Source organism: Cannabis sativa, chromosome 2 (genome assembly GCF_029168945.1).
Source record: "Cannabis sativa cultivar Pink pepper isolate KNU-18-1 chromosome 2, ASM2916894v1, whole genome shotgun sequence".
In the NCBI taxonomy this organism is placed as follows: domain Eukaryota; kingdom Viridiplantae; phylum Streptophyta; class Magnoliopsida; order Rosales; family Cannabaceae; genus Cannabis; species Cannabis sativa.
In genome coordinates, this window is record NC_083602.1 from 2,222,651 (window position 1) to 2,244,135 (window position 21,485).

Below are 21,485 nucleotides of genomic sequence, written 5' to 3' on the forward strand. Positions count from 1 at the left end.
CACCGAAAAAACGATTTTAGAAACTCAAACCGTAAATTTGAAAAAAAAATTAAAAAAAAATAGTATATGGAATAATTCTACTAAAATATAATATGTTTAGATGATATAAAGAGTTTTGACACTTTTAAAAAGTACATACCATTATTGGAGATTGTCTAATAATAATAATTTTCTTTATATGAATGGGTTAAATAGGTCAGATTATAAGTCAATCCACTTATAAATAATTTGGATTTAAGTTCTAATTTTAATTTTTGACAAGGTTAATAAATATGTTAATTTGGATTTGACATATGATAAATAAATTGTAATATGTTTAGATGATGTGAAGAGTTTTAACATTTTTAAAAAATACAAACCACCATTAGAGATCGATGCTCTAATAACAATGCTCTTCTTTATATAAATGAGTTAAACATGTCACGTTAAGTCCATCTGTTTGTAAATAAGTTGGATTTGAGTTTTAATTTTAATTTTCGGCATGATTAATAAGTGTGTCGATTTGGATTTGACATTTTTTTATAATACCTAAAAACCTTGGCACTACCATAACACACAAATTGTCTACACTACCCTACCTATAGCCATTTTCCTAACAACTCATTTTGAGCATTTTTGGTTAATTTTCAACGTTGCTAACCACTTAGTAACCCCCAAACCCTTAATTTAATACTAAAAAAATACCCAAGTTAAGGTTAATTACAGCCAAAAGAGTTGGTGGAATTTAAAATTTAAAAATTCAATTAATATTTAGAGATCATATATACTCATTTGTGTAGTTACGCGTACTTAGTGAGAAAATACTTATTATTAACATACTGATCATCTCTAATCACTCTTTAGCTAAAATAAAAAATGTGTTTGAAAAAATACAGTCATATAAAAAGTAATTCCCTATAATAAAGAATGAATATGAAATTCTATAAATATAGTGAGTTCTCTACTTTTTTTTTATTAAAACTTATTAATATTATTTTAACAAAAAATACTATTATTTTTTAAAAATTAAATTATAAAATTATTAAAATAATTAAATACAAATTAAAGTAAATAATAAAAATGATGCTCTATATGGTACTAGATTAAGTATATACATAAAGCTTGGCAAAAAAATTAGAAGCATTTTTATAGAGTATTTATTTTTGTGAGGGAAGAAATTGTTTTTTAGTATTTTTTTTTCTTATAGTCCATTAATTAAGGTATTAGTTATTATTTGACAGTGTTAATAATTATTTCTTTTTCTCAAAGTTTTTACATAAATTCCCCAACATATTATTAGCTTGTTATTAATTATTTCAAGATAAAATGACCTGAATTATAACATATATAATAATATCATTCTATTTTTGACATCATTTTTCTTTTTTAACAAAAGAAAAGTCTAAATTGTTAGCGGCACCATCCAAATAAATAGTATAATATCGACAAAATAAGTAAGATAAAAAAAATATATATACACATTGCCAACTTGCTCTCTATTTTCTCATATAGTGATATGGTCAACAAATTAAATGAACACACTCGTTGACTTTGAAGTTAGATTAAAATAATTGCACAGCTAATTCTCCAATTGATAAATAAATGCATGTGCGTATAATATATTTTACAAATATTATATACAATAATTGCTAAAAGGTGCCTCTAATGTCAATCACCTTCCTATGTGTCAATATCGCTATTCGTCTAATTAAGTATAGTTAAGTCTCACATAATTTAATATAATAATTTTTAAAGAATATCATTAACTAATCTCAACGTGACACGTCTAGAAAATACTACGCAATAACAGTACTTATATATGATCATCTCCTTTGTTGTTTCGAGCTACTACAAAAAACAATTAACTTTAGTGATAATTTTTTAATCATAACATAAATATTTTGTGATTAAATGTGACTTTTAATCGCAACAAAAAATTACTTGTGACTAAAATATAACATATAAATACAAGTCGTCACTTATTTAATTTTAGTCACAAAAAGTATTACGATGAAAACATATTTGGTCACAACAAATTGTAATTTTTATGATTAATACTTTTAATTAAAAATATTTTAATTAGTCACAACATAACAATAATAATTTATAATTTAAATTTTCTTGTAGAGTGAGTTATAAAATTAAAATTATCCTCTCACTCTTTCTCTTTCTCTTTCTCTTTCTCTTTCTCTTTCTCTTTCTCTCTATATATAAATATCCTATCTCATTTTCTCTTTCATTTTCTTTTCTTGAGAGAAAGAAACTAAAAGAGAGATATGGGAACTATATATGATGAAGATGAAGTTTCAAACAAAAACATTAATGCCCACAAAACTCATGATGATCACACAGATCAACTAGATGCTGGTGCTAGTTTTGTTCTTAAATCCAAAGGTAATTGATTATATATCTATTATAACACATATTCACTTTCTATATATATATATATAACATTTAATTAGATCTTCATGCATCTTTCTTATTATTATTTTTTAGGATCATGGGTTCATAGTGGATATCATTTGACAACATCAATAGTAGCACCACCTCTTCTAAGTCTTCCATATGCCATTGGATTTCTTGGATGGACGGCTGGGATTATTTGTTTGGTCATCGGTGCTTTGGTCACTTTCTATTCATATAATTTAATCTCTTTGGTTCTTGAACACCATGCTCAACTCGGTCGTCGACATCTTAGATTCAGAGATATGGCTCATGACATTTTAGGTAACTTTATAATTAATATTCTTTTTATTTAATATATATATCATATATCTCTTACATTTTCTATTATCTTATATTATATATGGTTATTTCGAAATTCTTAGTTTATTTGATTTTATTTTTTATTTTCTTCGTTAAAGTACTTAACTAATATCATTAAATCAATTAATATTAATTTTTTTTTTAAAAAAAATAGTATTAAATATTTAAATTTAATTTATCAATATAACTAAATAGGTATTTAAAAATATCAATAAAATTAAATTAAATTTAAATTAGACTTTAATTCATTTAATTAATCATTTTACAATGAATTTATTAGTTATATTATTTAAAATATCTATACTTATTAATTACTTATTTTATTGTTTAATAAAATTATAAGTTAAATATACTTTTTTTAAAATAATTTAAAATTAGATTAAATTTTATATATTTAAAAAATATAGATAAATTGTATAAAATTTAATTTTTTTTTATTATTTAAATTAATAATTAAATAATAATAACTCTAATACAATACTTAGAATCTATACAGATACCTACCACCTCTCTAGTTTTCCATTTTTTTTTTATTATTATTTTATTTTTTCAAAAGTTGAAATAAGTTAGTGAAAACACCAATCACATTTATATTTTGTTTTTATATAAAATATATTATAAAGGTTGTTGATAGATATTAGGTAGGATTTAAGTCAAAGATATAAAGTTTAGAATAATATTATATACATCATGCATATTCATATGAAAGATATGAAGATTTTTACATATATATAGAGATAGTAGCAAAGTTTTAAACATATACACATGAAAGATAATGTGAATGCAAATTAATAATCACAATAATTGTCCTTTTCAAAAGAGAGAATAATAATAATAATAATAATAATAATAATAATAATAAAAAAGTAAATATTATTTTGAACCTTATATTTTGCAAAAGTTATTAATTGGATTATCTATTTTATTAAAAGATAAAATAGACTCTGTATTTTCTAAAATGTTATAAATAGGACCTTGAATTAATTTTTTATCAAAATAAAATTTAATTATAATCCGATTAAAACGTGTTATGACAAAATTGTTTATATTTTTTTTTTATCTGTTCGTATTAGAAATTGTCTTTAAGTTAGTTATATATAAAAAAAAAATTGTTAAAAATTAAGCTCAGATCCTATTTTTACTATTTTGGAAAATACATAATCTATTTTATCATTCAACAAAATAGAAGGTGTAATCAATAAAGTTTATAAAAATATAGGATCAAAAATGGTATTTTCTTTATAAAAGAGAAACAGTAATTGGGATAAGTCAGCATAAATATTTATAACACTAAAGAGTAACGTGTATGACTATATATTATTATATATCTCCCTAGAAATCTCCCTAAAACCATGTCTTTACTTCACTTGGTCTTCTGCTCTATTAAATAGCTTTTAATACCTCACCATCATTGAATAGCCACTTGTCAGGTTACTCATCATATAGTGTGTTTTTTAGTATTGGCACCACTACCACAAATTAAGGAGCATTGTTGTAAGATGCAAGACTATCAAAATATGTTATTGTATTCTATTCGTGTCATATTTTATGTGACTTGTTTTTATATTTTGTGTTAAGTGTATTAATTTATTTTTTTACTCGTATCTAATTTTCTCAATTCTAACTCAACCCATACAAAATCGTATTATATTTATGTTGACCCATTTTAACCTGTTTTGTTATTATTGAAGCTGAAATTGGTGAGAAAAATAATAAATTTAGTTTCTATTAAAAAACTTATATACGTATATGTAGTTTGTTATAATCCCATAAAAAAAACCTAAAAACAATAATAGTTTAACTAAAATTAGGTTTAAGGAATTATTTAGATCTATCTAATTTCCTAAACACAAGATTAAAAATATGGTATCCAACCAATTGAGCTAAAAACACATTATCCAAATGGTATCATTCAATTTTTTCTTTTTCTTTATTATTATTATTATCATTAATTTAAAAGGAAATATAATTGATTTAGGTATTGTGAAATAAATGAAAGTCGATTTCAAATAAATAAATGAAAGTTTTTCAAAAATAAATAAATAAATAAATGAAAGTCAGTTGGATACGAGTGATAATAACTTTTGCCCAGACCAATACCAACCAGTACGCAGTGCTGACCAGTGGACTTGGGGTTTCAGTAAGCCCAGTCCATTCACGGCCCATCTTTGGGCCCACATCTTTTCACGTCATTAATTAATGCTTTTTATTTGTACTTTTTTTATTAACCAAAAAAATATTTAAGTATTTATAAATTATAAAATTTTTTTATTAGAAATAGTGACTATTTTTCTCAAAAAAATGTTAATGCCATGTTGTTTGTGTATTTTTCTTCTGCGGCTTTTATAAAAATATTAGATTTTAAATAAAAGTTTATAATATACGAATTTTTTTTACAAAAATGTTATTTTTTTTGTAAAACAAATTGTAAAATTACAAAATAGAACAATAAAAAATAATAGTGGAACAACTAAAAAATAACAATGGAACAACAGTGAAAACTTAATACAGTACACAATATAAAAAACACAGCATTTTTAAAAAAAATTCGCCCCACAATTAAGAAAAAAGGTTAAAAATTTCAGTATATAGTGTAAAAACCACTTTTCTTGTCATCATAGTTTGTATATTTAGGGTAAATCTATAGTATACTCTCTTAAAGAGGTGTTTCGGTAAACCTCCTATCTATTTCACTATTTAGGAGAATTTTTTAAGCTAATTTTTTTTCGTGATCGTGTAAGTTATAGTTATTTAGGACTACCTATAAATTTTTTAGAAAATTTCGAATAATTTACAATACCGAAAATAAAATTTACATATTTTGTTACATGTGCGACTGTTTTTTCTCATACGTATGGCAAGTAATTATTTATACATTATTTTGACAACCGTAAACTATTCGGAATTTTACCAAAATTTACAAGTGGTGTTAAATAATAAAAAAAAAACTAGGCTAAAAGTTTTTTTAGATGCTGAAACAATAAAAAATCTACTAAAACCACCTCTTATGGGGTCTACTAGAGAAATTTCTAAAGTAATTTGTACATAAACTAACTTAAAATTCAAGTAACTAGAATATGAGATTATTATGAGAGACAAAGTTAATAAGATGAAGTTATTATTATTTGTGATGAAAAAATAGAGTAATTTTGCTAACAAATTATTATTATTATATATATGTCATGGCAGGGCCTAAATGGGGTCGTTATTATGTTGGCCCTATTCAATTTATGGTTTGCTATGGTGCTGTTGTTGGCTGTACTCTTCTAGGAGGTCAATGCATGAAGGTACCTAATAAAAAGTCTTTGGTCCCAATCTAAACTCACATCTCGATTCACGTGGCTGCACAGAATTGGTTAAAACACATCACTGAGCACTAGTAGCCTTTAGTAGGGTTCTGATCAATTTCGTGCAGTCACATGATTCGAATTGTGAGTTTCAATACATTTTTTTTTTCTATTTCACTTCACATCACATCAATTTATTTATTTATTTATTTTAAATGGACAGACAATTTACTTGTTATCAAACCCAAATGGAGAAATGAAGCTATTTGAATTTGTGATCATATTTGGGTGCTTCATGTTGATTTTGGCTCAAATCCCATCTTTTCATTCTTTAAGACACATCAACTTAGTCTCTTTGGTTTTGTGCCTTGCCTATAGTGTTTGTGCTGCTGCAGGTTCCATTCATATTGGTAATAATGATTATATCTTCTTCTTCTTATTATTATTAGCCTCACTAGTGAAATTTATTAAACTAATGAATTTGGAAATTTTGGTATTATGTAGGAAAAACATCAAAGGAGCCAAAAGATTATTCTCTCAAAGGTGATACAGAGAACAAAATTTTTGGAATCTTCAATGCCATTGCTATCATTTCCACAACATATGGAAATGGTATCATCCCAGAAATTCAGGTTTGACATAAATTGTGTATAATAAGTGAAATTTAACATTTAATGTAGAGAATTGTTTAAGGAGCATCATTGTAATATCAATTCCTAATTTCATTTTATAGTAATTAAGTGAAAATATATGTAATAAAAGAATTTGTTTGACAGGCAACATTAGCACCACCAGTTAAGGGAAAAATGTTCAAAGGGCTATGTATTTGCTACACAGTGGTGATTGTGACCTTTTTTAGTGTTGCTATCAGTGGTTATTGGGCATTTGGCAACCGAGCTGAGGGCCTAATCCTCACCAATTTCTTAGATGGGGCCAAGCCATTGGTCCCAAAATGGTTCATTCTCATGACCAACATCTTCACCATAATGCAATTATCAGCTGTTGGAGTGGTAAGTCAAACTTTTTTTTTGGTCATTTTTTGATTAAGTGGATAATGAAAAAATTAATCCAACAATTTAAATAGGGGAAATACTATTTTAAACTCTACGTTTTGCAAAAATTACAAATTGGACTCTCTGTTTTGTTAAATGATAAAATGGACCCTATATTTTTTAAAATGGTAAAAATAGAACTCTGAGCTCAATTTTCAACAATTTTATTTTTTAATATGACTAACTTTTTCTAATAAGAACAGATACAAAAAATATAACCAATTTTGTCATAACATCTCTAGATCAGATTATTATTTGGTTTTATTTTGACAAAAAATCAGTTCAGGGTCCTATTTGTAAAATTTTAAAAAATACAGGATCCATTTTGTCATTTAACAAAACAGAGCGTCTAATTGGTAACTTTTGCAAAATATAAACTCAAAAATAGTATTTACTCATTTAAATATGAAAAATTATTATGAGGAATATATTAATTAATTTTTTTATGGCATAAACAGGTTTATTTGCAGCCTACAAATGAAGTTCTGGAAAGAGTGTTCGGGGATTCATCGAGGGGAGAGTTTGCTGCTCGAAATGTTATCCCAAGACTAATTACTCGGTCGCTATCAGTAGTGATAGCGACCACCATATCGGCTATGCTCCCATTTTTCGGGGACATCAATGCTTTGATTGGGGCATTTGGTTTCATGCCACTTGACTTCATATTACCCGTTGTGTTCTTCAACTTGACATTTAAGCCTTCTAAAAAAAGCTTTGTTTTTTGGCTTAATCTCTTAATTGCAGTTGTTTTCTCAGCTTTGGGGGTCATTGCTGCAGTGGCTGCAGTTAGACAAATAAGCCTTGACGCCAAAACGTATCGCTTATTTGCAAATGTATAATTTTTTTTTTATATATTAATTGTGGGATATCACTTTTATTTCTATTGTAGGAGTATTTTTTATTTTTTGTATTTTAAAAAATTAGATTGGTATTATATATATATATACATATTATATGTTATAGTTATAGTATATATTTTGTCTGTTTTCAAGATAATTTGGATATATTATGGTGTCGAAAATAAAATTTAAAATAATTAATTGCACGCTTGTAAAATAAAATAAGATTGTATGTAAGATTGACACTATAAATTATTAAAAAAATTTAGAAAACAAGAAGGATACCTAATATAATTATAAATTATAATGTATACCATTATCTAAAATAATTTACAAAAGGAGTAAAATTGATACTCTTACCAAATAAATAGACAAAACTTTATAAGTTATTTAATTTATTACTCCGTTTATTTATTTGTTTTCTTAAAAGATAATATGTTCAAACAATTATTTTTTTTTGCTATTATATATTTATTTTGTATTAATTGATGCATGGTCAATTTGATTTGATTTACTGTGATACTAGAGTGTTCATCAAACCGTTTAAACCGTCCGCACCACACCACACTGCAATAAAAATGTGGTTTAAAATTTTTTGCAGTGCGGTTGCGGTTTGAATTTTTTTTAAAACCGCGCGGTTTGCAGTTTGGAATTTTTAATATTCGTTTCAAACCGCTCTGCACCACATATTATAAAAATACCAATTTTTATATTTATTTAGGTCTAATATGTGAATGCTCATGTTGAACCTTGAAACTTTTTTTTTTCATGTTTATTTTCAAGTCTTATGGTATTTTTGACAAGTATTGCTTAAACTTTGTTGTATTTGTGATAGTTTAATTATTTAATGATAGTCCAAACCGCAAAAACCACATAAATCGCACCACACCATTTTTTGCGGTGTGATTTTTGCAGTTTTTTAGTTTCGCAGTACGAGTGCGGTTTGAGAAATTGAAAAAGCTACATATGCGGATTGGTTTGAAAAAATAGTCAAAAACTGTACCACCCGAACCGGGAACACCCCTAACTGATACATGTTCTATTCCTATTTTGTTTTAGATACTTTCATATCCACTTTTTGTTGGACTGTACAAATTGGATGGGGTTGATTTTCATGTTGAAGAATAGTGTGGTGCTTTTTCTTACATATACATACTATTGTTGTACATACATTATTCATTAAATGAGTTTTCATACTAAGAGTGATTTTTTATTTTTGAAATTAATCATATACATGTGTTTCTGAAAATGTATCTTGACTTTTGTAATTTACATTTGTTATCAAAAATAAATTCGCTTAGTTAGAAAATTTCTTTCTCGTTTGATTTTTAATTGTAATTATCTTTCTAGTAATCATATATGTGAAAAAAAGACTTATTTTCCAATGAATATTATGATTATATAGGTAGAATTAACTTGGTTAGAACTATTTTCTTTTCTAATTAACTTACAAAAGGGAGTCAGAAATATTGATTTGTGAAAATGTTGGTAAAATGAAAAAAATACAAAAAAAAAGAAATGGGAGAAAAAACAAAAAAGAAATGGTCCTATTAAGGTCGGCCCAGTGAACCATGGTGAACCCAGGTAGCACCGGCCCGTTATCCTTCCACTGCCGAGAGCGGGAGGTTTTCGCTGCTCTGTGAAGCCAGCCTCACGCATTACCCTCCACTCTAGGAGCCCAGTGGGCCGGACTTTCGTCCAAACCACAAGGCCCAACTCCCAGCTTGGAACGGGCAGGCCAGTAGACAGCTAACTCTGAATTCAGCCCACTGAACCAACCTAATGTCCCATTTCCCACATGCCCCCACTTGGGTTACAGGCCCACGCTACTAGGCCCGGCGAGCAGTTATGTTTTCTAACCTATTATATACTACTCAACTATCATATTCATTTCTCATGTGGGACTTATGGTGGCTAAGCTCTTTGCCTCAGATTAGCCAGAAATGGCAATGCCTATATTATATTATATGTTGAACTAAAAGATTATGAAGTATTACAGTGATACTATCTTAAAACAGAAAAGGAAGACTAATCTATGATATATATATATATTATTCTATTGGTTGTTAGACATGAAAGGAAGATTACTCAAAATGTTAACTTGCTCATTAGTCTATGTTGGGGTTTTTATAGTAGAAAGATTGGTATGTGAATGAGGTGATTATAACCTGCATTTTCTAAGTAAATTCATGAGCCACTCTATTCTCATTTACTAGACCAAGCAAACTTAGTTGATAGCATCAAATAGTAGGCATTGCTGAGATTCTCAATGTTGGGAAGCTTAGCTTCAAGCTTGCTATATCAGGTAACAATGATCTTAGCCTTAGCCTAGTGTACCTTTTCTTTTTATACTATTTGAGGTCTGATTCATTGTTCTAATAAACAATTCAAGCAGTAAAAGACATAGAAGAAGACCAAGCACAAAGTTCATACATGTACACATACACAACACAACACAACAATGAAGCAAGTAACAAAACATACAAGACCAGCTACAGCTAACAAAATAGTTAATATGGTCTTAGTGTTGGTCTAATGATTGAAAATTTGCAATGGTAAAAATCTTAATTACGAAAGTAAAGATCCCAATCTGTGATATTATAATGATCTGAAAATTAATAAAACATTATGATTAGATCAATACAATTAATAAAAATGTGTCCATATATAAATATATAGTGTGATCTCACCAGTTGAGTAGGAATTAGTACTTGTGCAACTCCACCAAAAACTTTGAACTTTGATTTTGGATCAGACAATGAAACATTCACAGTTATTTCTTCACCACCTTCCATTGAACATGTCAAAGATAGAATCTGAAACAAACCCTGCAACAAAATAATTCATTTTATTTATTTATAATAACAAAGAAATCAATAAAAAAAAAAAAAAAAGATAATTGTTGTCACATGCCTGGTGAGCCTCGACTTGATCAGAGATATTATAAAGAATGTTTGCAAAAGATACTAAGCCATAAGCAGAAAGAATGGTCAACGAGTCAAAAGTGGAAGCCAATGTTTTAATTTTAGTCACAATATCCTACAAATTAATTAATACAAAAAAAAAATAATTACATTGATGAAATTATAATTTAGAAAACAATTAATTAATGAAACCAGATTATTACCTCACCCAGATTTACAGTTACCACTTGAGGACTTAAAGGTTTCAAAGCTGTGTATAAAATCCACACAAGAAAATTAATTAATATATAAAAGATTAATTAAAGAAGATATAATTATTAGGTGACAACTTCTTCTTCTATTGCTAATTCTTTACCTTTAGTACCTTTGTCTTTGGGTAATTGTTCTTCTTGTTCCATTGGTTTATCTCTTGACCAAGAATTCATTATTTCATCTTCATTAATTCTACTACTAGAAGAATCCATTTTGATTTTCTTGGAATATATTGTTATCACTACACTCTTTTATATGTAATACTTGTAAATCTATTTATAATCCTCGGATTGTATATAATATATTTATTTATTTTTGTTAGTTTGGGACTATTTCTCTTTTAATTACCTTTTTGTATTGATTAGTCACAAATAATATGATAAAACAGAGTGAGAAATATATTAGTTCTTTCTAGTGATCATATTAATTTCTGAAAATGTTGGTAAAATTATAAACTATCGAAAAGAAAAAGAGAACAAAAAGAAAAAGGGGCAAGTTGAAAAATGCCTCTTTTATTAATCAATTAACCAAATTTGCCTCTAATTTTATATTTATTTGAAATATACTTCTTTTTATGTGTATTGTACCCAAAATACCCTGACATAAGAGAGTCACGTGGAGAGTATCTTGAAATGACAGGAGCAAAATTGGTACAATGTTCAAAAAAAGAGGTAAAAATGATAGACTTTAAAAAAGAGGGTAAAAATGAAAGAGGACTATATAAAAAGGGTATAGAGTGTAATTTCCTCAAAGAAAAAAGAAATGGTCTTATTAAGGTCGGCCCAGTGAATCTTGTTTGTTCAGATTATGATCATAATTATGTTGGCCCATTTACACTCTAGCTTGACATTTTATATTAATTGAGTAAATTAGATTGTATTTTATCTATTTTAATTTTTATCATTATTTCTATATTCTTTAAGATATAGTCACATTTATAGATGATGTGTCCATTATATTCCTTAAATTGAGTGATGGTATATTGGAAAATTTACTCACAAAAATGGACACATTTTAATAAAATGTAATATAAGAATATTTTCAATTAATAGATAAAGAGGTATTCCTTAACTTATCCCTCAATACCATCACTCAATAATAATATAAATTTATCTATTTTAATTTTTATTTTTATTTTTATATTCTTTAAGATATACTCACATTTATAGATGATGTGTCCATTATACTCCTTAAATTGAGTGATGGTATATTGAAAAATTTACTCACAAAAATGGACACATTTTAATAAAATGTAATATAAGAATATTTTCAATCTATCTATATATCTATATAATGCTGTTGTTAGGGATGGTGATGTGGCAAGTTACCATGTTAGGAACCTAATTTTCTCTTTTTTTCCTAATTTCTAGCTAAAAATTTATTAATTGCGTATTATTATTTATTATTATTATTATTTATTTGTTTAAAGAGTGGTGAAGTGGCAAGTTTATAAGCTTTTTTTTGCTAATCCTAATTAGGGATGGTGATGTGGCAAGTTACCATGTTAGGAACCTAATTTTCTCTTTTTTTCCTAATTTCTAGCTAAAAATCTATTAAAGAGTGGTGAAGTGGCAAGTTTATAAGCTTTTTTTTGCTAATCCTAATTATCTCAATTTTTGTGATTTAATTAGATTTTTATTCTATTTTTCTCATTTAATTGGCTCTAACTTTTTAAATCTCTCATTTAATTTTGTCACTAATTGTAACGCATTACTTCCCAACTAATTCTCCTAAAAATTCTCCTACGGTTTTCTTTCATTCCATAACTGAAGCTTCCTAATCTTTGGAATTCATTGTCCAAAATAACCATATATAGTCCTTTGTTCACCACCATTATCACTATAGAGGATGGCTCTACCGACGTGTGAGGTTATTTCTGCATTTGAAGCTCTTTCTTTTTCTTCATCATCATCACCTCCCACCAACATCTCCATGTATAAGTCCTTTCTTAATTTCTTCTATTAGTTTCATTTTTTTTCCTAACTTATTTTGTGTTCTATGATCTATCATTTGTTTTCATTAGGATTTTTTTGATCAATATGTTTTCAATCTCATAATTAAAATTAAATGAACTTGACCCTATGATTCAACATTATGGGTTATTGTTTTGTAGGTTCACAGAGTGGGTTGGGATGATAGATGAGACAAAGATGGTTTGTAAGGATGATATGGTTTGTATACTTATGCTATTATCATTGTCTCTAATATTATTATTATCCCTTTTTTTAGACAAAAATTTTGAGATTGTGTGCAGTGTGTATATGTTTAATTGTTTTTAATTTCTTATAAAAAATATTTTGATAAATTAATTTTTGTGATCATATTGTATTCTGCACTACCGAAGGTATTAAAAAAAAAAAAGTAATTACACTCTTAATTCTCTCTTTATATTTAATCATATTGCATTGTTTAGTACTAATATTATTTTTTTTCAACTGTCGTAGGCTTTGAGACTCTTGGAAGCTACTTATAGATTTTTGTGGCATTCTCCTTGCATTATTTCTATGTCTTTTTTTTTCATTATTTTGAATTTATTTAATTTTTTATTTTTTCTATTTTTTTATGTTATTACTAATGAAAGATTATTAATTAATTATAATTTAATTCTTAAATTTAATGTTTGTATTAGTATTTTTTTAATTAATTATCATTCATTATCAATGGTGACCTTTCATTTGTTATAACTCCCACCATTATTATTATTATTATTATTATTATTATTATTATTATAGCATATTTTCTTAATAACTAATCTCATACCTATTATATATACCTCTATATATGTTTCTATAAAATTAGAAAAATTCTATTGTTATGTAATACCTATAATATGCATTAATATAAATTATTTTACAAATCAATATATAAACTCTTAAGTGGCAACCTATCTTTCTTTCTTTGCAATTTTTTAATTTTTCGTAATTTATACTCTTAATCTATATATTATCCTAACAATAACCACAATTATAATTAATATTCAATTATATCTTATAATAATAAATATGACAATCAGTTATAAAAACCGTAACATATATATGTCTTTACATATTCTATATAAAAGTGTGTATACATATTAATAATTGAAGGAAAAAAAATAATAAAGAGAATTATAAATAGTATTAATATATCACAATAATAATTAATAAAAAAAAAATCTATTAAATACAATTTCTAAAATCATAAAGAATAAAAAATAACCTATGATATTCCAAAAGCAATAATCATACGGTTTTTAATAATCATCAATATCTTTTTAATGATAATAATTATAATACAATTTTAGTTACACCTCTTGAGTGTTGGGATGACATTTCATTTATCGCTGCATTCTATTTTTTTTTCCCTATATATATATATTTATGTTTGGTCTAAAGTATATACACTAATATAAATAATTTAATATTTTTTATAAATATTTATAATATTAGTTGAGTTGATAAAATCTATATATTTATATATAAAATAAGAAAGCTCAAATAAGTCTAAGTAATATTTTATTTTAGTTTTAAAAAAAGTGTGAGAGTTTCATATATATTTTTGTTAAAAAAAATATTTTTTTATGTTATGAACTCTATCACATTATTGTTGTTGTCTTTTAATTTATTTTTTGTAATAATCATATGACACAAAAATAAAAAATAAAAATAGTTGTGGTATGTATTGTTCTGCATATGTTTTCTATATAAGGATTATAAAAAATATAAAGCAAATTAAAAACAAATAATAATTAATTGATGAACAATTATACTGTGATGATTTAATACATGTGTAAATATATAAATATAAAATGAGTTTCAAAAATATTATATTATATGAAAAATAAAAAATTACTAAATTGAAAAATTCTTCACTCATATTACATATATTTTTAAATATTAAACTAATAAATAAATATAAAATTAATATATTTTTGAATGTAAATATATATAATTTTCTTTAAATATTTCAAAACCGCGCGAAGCGCGGCTTTGTTTCCTAGTTAATAGATAAAGAAGTATTTCTTAACTTATCCCTCAATACCATCACTCAATAATAATATAAATTTATCTATTTTAATTTTTATCATTATTTTTATATTCTTTAAGATATACTCACATTTATAGATGATGTGTCTATTATACTCCTTAAATTGAGTGATGGTATATTAGAAAATGTAATATAAGAATATTTTCAATTAATAGATAAAGAAGTATTTCTTAACTTATCCCTCAATACCATCACTCAATAATAATATAAATTTATCTATTTTAATTTTTATGATTATTTCTATATTCTTTAAGATATACTCACATTTATAGATGATGTGTCTATTATACTCCTTAAATTGAGTGATGGTATATTGGAAAATTTACTCACAAAAATGGACACATTTTAATAAAATATAATATAAGAATATTTTTAATTAATAGATAAAGAGGTATTTCTTAACTTATCCCTCAATAATAATATAAATTTGTGAAAATGTTGGTTAAATTAAAAATTACAAAAAGAAATTTTTATTTGGCGAAAAAAAGAAAAAATCAAAAAAGAAATGGTCCTATTAAGGTCGGCCCAGTGAACCATGGTGGACTCAGGTAGCACCGGCCCGTTATCCTTCCACTGCCGAGAGCGGGAGGTTTTCGCTGCTCTGTGAAGCCAGCCTCACGCATTACCCTCCACTCTAGGAGCCTAGTAGGCCAGACTTTCGTCCAATCCACAAGGCCCAACTCTCAGCTTGGAACGGGCAGGCCAGTAGATAGCTGACACTGAATCCAGCCCACTGAACCAACCTAATGTCCCATTTCCCACATGCCTCCACTTGGATTACAGGCCCACGCTACTAGACCCGGCGAGCAATGTTGTTTTCTAAGCTATCATATACTACTTAGCTTCCATCTTCATTTCCCATGTGGGACTTATTGTAGCTAAACTCTTTGCCTCAGATTAGCAAGAAATGACAATGCCTATATTATATGCAAGCGAAACCAAGAACTAATTATTCAATTCAACTAACAAAATAAGACATAAAACTACAAATTAGATCCCTTTATTGGTTGTTAGACTTAGACATGAAAGAAACTAAGACCATAAAAGTTACTCAAACTGTCAACCTTTTCATTAGTGTGTGTTGTTTTCCTAAAGAGCATTTGCTAATGCATAACATAACATCCAATCTAAGACTGTCCATTAAAAAAAGAGGGGAAGCTTTGAGCTTCGAGATTTGGTTGGCGGTGTTCGGGTTTGTTCTCCTTGGGATTGCAAAGTTTTGGTGGATGGACACTGCTGCTATATCAGGTAACAAATGCCCGGATTGGACCCTTTTGCATTGTTTCATTTTATAGCAACCAAATGGTCATTTTACCTTTTCTTGGCTATGGCATGTAATTATATGAAACAACTCAATAGAAACCAGTAACAAAGTTTATACATGTTCACAACACAACAATAAAACCAGTAACAGAATTACATACTAAGACATCTATTTGATCACTTATGAAAAGATTATAAAAGCACTATATTGATCTTCGATGAGTAATCTTATCATAATCTTCAACAGGTGTATCATTGCTTACTAATTCTGCCACTACTTTTCCTATAGATGGTGATGGTGATGATGATGAAGCACCATCAAATGACATACCAATCTCTTTCTTGAAACTCCCAACAAAAATCTGACACATGAAAACAATTTCATTATCATTACTTAAACCAAAAATTACATGAACAAAGAAGTTGATAATGTCACCTAATAAATACCTCAATAGGTGAATCAGCTACTAATCGGTATGCAACTCCACCTAAAACCCTGCCACTATATAAATTGACCAATACAACTTTCAATAATTTTCTTGTATCATAATTCAGAGGAATATGATTTGAATCAAGTTCTACTGTCCAAGACAGAGATAGAATTTTAAAACAACCCTACAACAAATCAAAAATCAAAGAATTATATTTTGATTAAAATCAAGAAAACCAAATTGTGATTTTCTTTTAATAAAGAAACTTACAAAATATCTTCTGTATGTCTTTTCACCACATTTAATAATGTCTGCTATTAATGCTGTCCCATTAGCAGAAAGAACAGTCAATAATGAATTTGATGTAGTTGCATGATGAAAAGGAAAATATTTCATTTTCCTCACAACATCCTAAAAAATAACAAAAAAAAAAATCAATATATAATTAAATAATATTTCCTAATTTTCTTTTCTATTAATAAAAATGAACAAAAATTAGTTATTAATTATTACCTCACCCTTAGTTACAGTTATGTGATGAGGAGTAAAACTATCTCCATATGAGTGAACAGATAAAGTAGCTAGAGACAAAACCAGAATAATTAAGAAAAAGATTAATAACAAAATTGATTTGTTTAAAATTAATTAAGATTAATGAGAAAGAAAATTAATACCATCATCTGAATACATAGGCTGCTTATCTTTATTTTGGAAAGATGAATTTCCTACAAGAAATACAATTTCAGAAAATATATCTACATATAATTTTAATTTCATAAGAATTAATAGTTTGGTTTTTCTTGGAAATTAATTAAGAAAATACCTTCAGCTAGCTTCGTTTCCATGGCCTTTGCATTATGATTATCAGTAGCCATTTTCTTTAATTTGTTCTCTCTCTCTCTCTAGTAAATTTTGTCTCTATAATATGTTAAGAAACATTTCTTATATAGATAATAGAGTTAATATATATATATATAAGATAATTCTGTTATATTCGTTAAAGAAAAACATTGCGGAGTTTAGTTATATATGGGCTTATTAATTTGTTAAACTATTGGTAGAATAACAAGAAAGAAAAAAATAAATTAATCTTGATATATAAAATAATAATAATAAATTAATATCCATTTTAATTTAGGATTGGATAAATTATTAAGAAATGAATATAATTGTTAAATAATTAATAAACTTTTTTCTTTTCTTTTCAAGAAGTGATTACTTTAACATTAAGAATTAATACACGTTAAATATATCAATGGTCAAGCTCAATATTTAGCCAAAAAAAAAATGTTTAATTAACCAAATCTATGGACTACAAAGAAAAGTTTTGAGCCAAAAATTACTCTCGAAAAATTTAGATAAGTAAATTTTTATCAGTGAAAATTAAGCTTAATAAGAACGTATATTAAATTAATTATGTGCTTTGCTTTGTTAAGTGGGTAGTGATTTTTTATACTAATTATTATTAAATTTAAATATGTTTGATAGGTTGTCAATATCAACATCTTATTTATTTTACTTTTTTATATATTATATGAAATTGCTAACTAATTATAATACTAATAATTACAATAACCAAGCATAATACTAATTAGTACAGAAATCTAATTCCTTTTGGTTTATCATCAATGTATATATTTCTCCTAATAATTATTTGATTTTGAAGTAGACAAATTTAGAAAGATTGGATATAGTAATGAATGCAGCAAGCAAGTCATACAAATTTCCACAAAAGTAGATGTTTTCTAAAGTGTTTATGATTACAGAGATGTTTATAGAGAAATTAGTAAAAAAGAAAATTAGAAGAACAAGTCCCACCAAACCAATTGGCATTAATGATGCTAGTCTGAGTCTATGTTATTGGATCCATTGCTGCTTTGATCGTGTTCACTGCTGAGATTATGCTCATCTTTTGGTAAGGGTGGTGTTGCTGGTGCTGGTTCTACTCTTTCACGTTGCTCTTCTGGTTCTGGTTCTGGTTCTTGAAATAGATCACGTAAGAATGGATATACAATTCTGTCATATTCAAGCATTTTTTGCTCGGATAATCCTTGTGCTGCTGCTGCTGCTGGTGGTGGTCTTTGATCATTTCTCAAGTGCTGGTGTGGTCTTTGATGATATTGATATTGTAGTTGTCGTAGTAACTGTTCAGGTCTTTGATAATGATATTGGTGCTGTTGAGGTAAGTGTATTGGTCTTTGATAATGATATTGGTGTTGATGAAGTAAGTGTAATGGTGGTGCCTGAACTTGATGGTAGTTTGGTACTTGTACTAATGCAGGAGCTTGGTTTGGTGCTAGTGCTCGTGCTAGTGCCAGTTCATGTGCCCATATTGATGCAAGTGCTGGCGCTTGTACTAGTGCTGCTGGCACTCCTGCTAATGCAGGTGCTGGTGCTTGTGCTAATGCAGGTGCCCATGCTAATGCACGCGCTGACGCTGGTGCTAATGCAGGTGCCCATGCTAATGCAGGCGCTGACGCTGGTGCTAATGCAGGTGCCCATGCTAATGCACACGCTGACGCTGGTGCTAATGCAGGTGCTGGTGCTGGTGCTTGTGCTAGAGCCAATTCATGTGCCCATATTGATGCAGGTGCTGGTGCTGGTGCTGGTGCTAGAGCCAATTCATGTGCCCATATTGATGCAGGTGCTGGTGCTGGTGCTCGTGCTAGAGCCAATTCATGTGCCCATATTGATGCAGGTGCTGGTGCTGGTGCTGGTGCTCGTGCTAGAGCCAATTCATGTGCCCATATTGATGCAGGTGCTGGTGCTGGTGCTCGTGCTAGAGCCAATTCATGTGCCCATATTGATGCAGGTGCTAAAGCAGGTGCTTGTACCAGTGCAGGTGCCCATGGTAATGCATGCGCTGACGCTGGTGCTAAAGCAGATGCTTGCACTGGTGCGCGTGTCCATGCGGGTGCTTGTGCATGTGCCTGTGAGGGTGTTGCGACAGATGACACCGTTGTTGATGAGTACCTAACATTCTCATCATCACTAGTAGCAATGATCTGACACATTAATTATAATTGGATCATAAATTAGTAAACAGAGGATTCAAATAAATGAACAATAATTAATCAAAATCAATAATTACCAGTTGAGTAGGAGTTTTAGCAGTAATTAACACTCGTGCAACACCACTAATAAAAACTCGAGAAAACTTTGATTTAGATTCATAATCAGACAATGAAACATTCACAGTTACTTCTTCACCAGCTTTGGTTGAACATGTCAGAGATGCAATTTGAAACCAACCCTGTAATGTAACATATAATTCATTTTATTTGATAATAAATAATCAAAATTAGTAATTAAAAAGCATAGTTGTAACATGCCTGGCCCGTGAATTTAAACATTCCATTACAATAAATAATGTCTGCAGATGACAGTACGCCATTAGCACCAAGAATGGTCAACGATTCACAAGTAGAAGCCAATTCTTTGATTTTTGCCACAATATCCTACAAATTAATACAACAAAATTAATTAAATAATACATACATTTAGATGAAATTATAATTTAGAAATGATTATTGTTATTACCTCACCCACATTTACAGTTACCACACGACGAGTCAAAGATTTCAAAGCTGTGTACATATTTACACACAAAGAAAAATCAGAAAATGAATTAATTCAGAAAGAACATATATAAATTTACATTATTCTTGTGAAATTATTAAGATATAAAATCAAGAGAGAGTGATAATTTTCTTTTCTTGAAAAAGATTAATTTATGATGATGGTGATGATGATAAGAAAAGAAAAATGAAAGATTAGTTATAGATATAATTAAAAGATGAAGAATTAATTAAGTAAATACCAGAATGATGAGTAGATTGGCTGGGCAAGGATGCATTATTTCTTGGTGGAATAATTATTTTCTTACTATTACTACTCTTGTCTTCTTCACTACCCATTTTGTTTTCTTGTTTGATTGTTAATTAGTGTTTTAATTAATTCTCTATTGTTATATATAGAGAGAGGGATTAGACAATTAATCGACTTTTCTATATGTATGAAGAAAAAAACAATTCATTAAAAACTATCACTTCTTCCTTGTTGGTATATATAATATTGGATGATTCAACAATTTTAAAAAATGTGCATTAATTTTCTATTTCGGCATTTAGAAAGAATTTATAGTCTAAACTTTTCGTACTCTATATACATAATAATTATTTTAGACATCTTACAAAATTGAGAGAAATTCAGAATAATTTACAATATAAAAATTAATGTTCAAAAAATCTATTTCACATGAACAACAAACTGTTTGAACTTTGTTTTTGACGTGCTAAATATAAATATTTCTATAAACTTTTTAAAATTTTTTATGACATCTTAAATAACAACAACGTATTCGACTATTAAAAAAATTAGATTCAATTTTTTCGTTAAAAATCGAAATATATAAAAATACACCAATGCACCATTTTTAAGGAGTATAATATATTGTAAAATTTTTCAATATAAATTTGCTTTTTTTTAGAGTACACCTAAATAATGGGTGGGTGTACTAACCAAGCTTTTCGTAACTTTTAGTTTCTTTAATAATATTATGTATTGTAAGTTACTTAACACTTTATGCAAAATTTTGAAAAATTTGGACAATACATAAGATAGGATTTAATTATTTCACATGTGTATAAAATCTTTGATGAAGCAC

General features: G+C 27.5%; 4 protein-coding genes across 4 annotated transcripts; 1 reads left to right on the plus strand and 3 right to left on the minus strand.

The window, feature by feature from the left end:
• Nucleotides 1-2,114: 2,114 nt before the first annotated feature.
• On the plus strand, nucleotides 2,115-7,967 carry LOC115718507 (GABA transporter 1). Its single transcript, XM_030647305.2, has 7 exons — nucleotides 2,115-2,373; nucleotides 2,476-2,706; nucleotides 5,935-6,032; nucleotides 6,256-6,442; nucleotides 6,537-6,664; nucleotides 6,809-7,042; nucleotides 7,543-7,967. Exons 1-7 carry the CDS (start codon nucleotides 2,256-2,258, stop codon nucleotides 7,921-7,923), a joined length of 1,377 nt encoding a protein of 458 aa, XP_030503165.2. The 5' UTR covers nucleotides 2,115-2,255; the 3' UTR covers nucleotides 7,924-7,967.
• A 1,870-nt stretch (nucleotides 7,968-9,837) lies between these two features.
• Nucleotides 9,838-11,311, minus strand: LOC115719212 (AT-hook motif nuclear-localized protein 1-like). The gene is made up of 5 exons (XM_030648165.1): nucleotides 11,203-11,311; nucleotides 11,051-11,097; nucleotides 10,837-10,962; nucleotides 10,614-10,751; nucleotides 9,838-9,876 (listed from the first exon to the last, which is right to left on the minus strand). The coding sequence occupies exons 1-5, from the start codon at nucleotides 11,309-11,311 to the stop codon at nucleotides 9,838-9,840; spliced, it is 459 nt and encodes a 152-aa protein (XP_030504025.1).
• Nucleotides 11,312-16,460: 5,149 nt separating this feature from the next.
• LOC133034635 (AT-hook motif nuclear-localized protein 14-like) lies at nucleotides 16,461-17,767 on the minus strand. Its single transcript, XM_061109838.1, has 6 exons — nucleotides 17,643-17,767; nucleotides 17,494-17,544; nucleotides 17,333-17,400; nucleotides 17,090-17,230; nucleotides 16,836-17,003; nucleotides 16,461-16,750 (listed from the first exon to the last, which is right to left on the minus strand). The coding sequence occupies exons 1-6, from the start codon at nucleotides 17,692-17,694 to the stop codon at nucleotides 16,592-16,594; spliced, it is 639 nt and encodes a 212-aa protein (XP_060965821.1). The 5' UTR covers nucleotides 17,695-17,767; the 3' UTR covers nucleotides 16,461-16,591.
• A 745-nt stretch (nucleotides 17,768-18,512) lies between these two features.
• Nucleotides 18,513-20,874, minus strand: LOC115719213 (uncharacterized). The gene is made up of 5 exons (XM_061109827.1): nucleotides 20,640-20,874; nucleotides 20,360-20,406; nucleotides 20,152-20,277; nucleotides 19,911-20,072; nucleotides 18,513-19,824 (listed from the first exon to the last, which is right to left on the minus strand). The coding sequence occupies exons 1-5, from the start codon at nucleotides 20,734-20,736 to the stop codon at nucleotides 18,661-18,663; spliced, it is 1,596 nt and encodes a 531-aa protein (XP_060965810.1). The 5' UTR covers nucleotides 20,737-20,874; the 3' UTR covers nucleotides 18,513-18,660.
• Nucleotides 20,875-21,485: the final 611 nt, after the last annotated feature.

Excerpts from the sequence above, each read along its gene's own strand:
- LOC115718507 (XM_030647305.2), top strand. The coding sequence starts at position 2,256 with ATGGGAACTATATATGATGAAGATGAAGTTTCAAACAAAAACATTAAT. Across the intron at positions 2,707-5,934 it reads TATGGCTCATGACATTTTAG|GGCCTAAATGGGGTCGTTAT; the intron begins GTAACTTTATAA and ends ATGTCATGGCAG. Across the intron at positions 7,043-7,542 it reads AATTATCAGCTGTTGGAGTG|GTTTATTTGCAGCCTACAAA; the intron begins GTAAGTCAAACT and ends TGGCATAAACAG.
- LOC133034635 (XM_061109838.1), bottom strand. The coding sequence starts at position 17,694 with ATGGCTACTGATAATCATAATGCAAAGGCCATGGAAACGAAGCTAGCT. Across the intron at positions 17,545-17,642 it reads GGAAACGAAGCTAGCTGAAG|GAAATTCATCTTTCCAAAAT; the intron begins GTATTTTCTTAA and ends TATTTCTTGTAG. Across the intron at positions 17,004-17,089 it reads AGACATACAGAAGATATTTT|GGTTGTTTTAAAATTCTATC; the intron begins GTAAGTTTCTTT and ends GATTTGTTGTAG.
- LOC115719213 (XM_061109827.1), bottom strand. The coding sequence starts at position 20,736 with ATGGGTAGTGAAGAAGACAAGAGTAGTAATAGTAAGAAAATAATTATT. Across the intron at positions 20,407-20,639 it reads CCAATCTACTCATCATTCTG|CTTTGAAATCTTTGACTCGT; the intron begins GTATTTACTTAA and ends ATATGTACACAG. Across the intron at positions 19,825-19,910 it reads CTAAAACTCCTACTCAACTG|ATCATTGCTACTAGTGATGA; the intron begins GTAATTATTGAT and ends TTAATGTGTCAG.
- LOC115719212 (XM_030648165.1), bottom strand. The coding sequence starts at position 11,311 with ATGGATTCTTCTAGTAGTAGAATTAATGAAGATGAAATAATGAATTCT. Across the intron at positions 11,098-11,202 it reads CAAAGACAAAGGTACTAAAG|CTTTGAAACCTTTAAGTCCT; the intron begins GTAAAGAATTAG and ends TTTTATACACAG. Across the intron at positions 10,752-10,836 it reads ATCAAGTCGAGGCTCACCAG|GGTTTGTTTCAGATTCTATC; the intron begins GCATGTGACAAC and ends ATTTTGTTGCAG.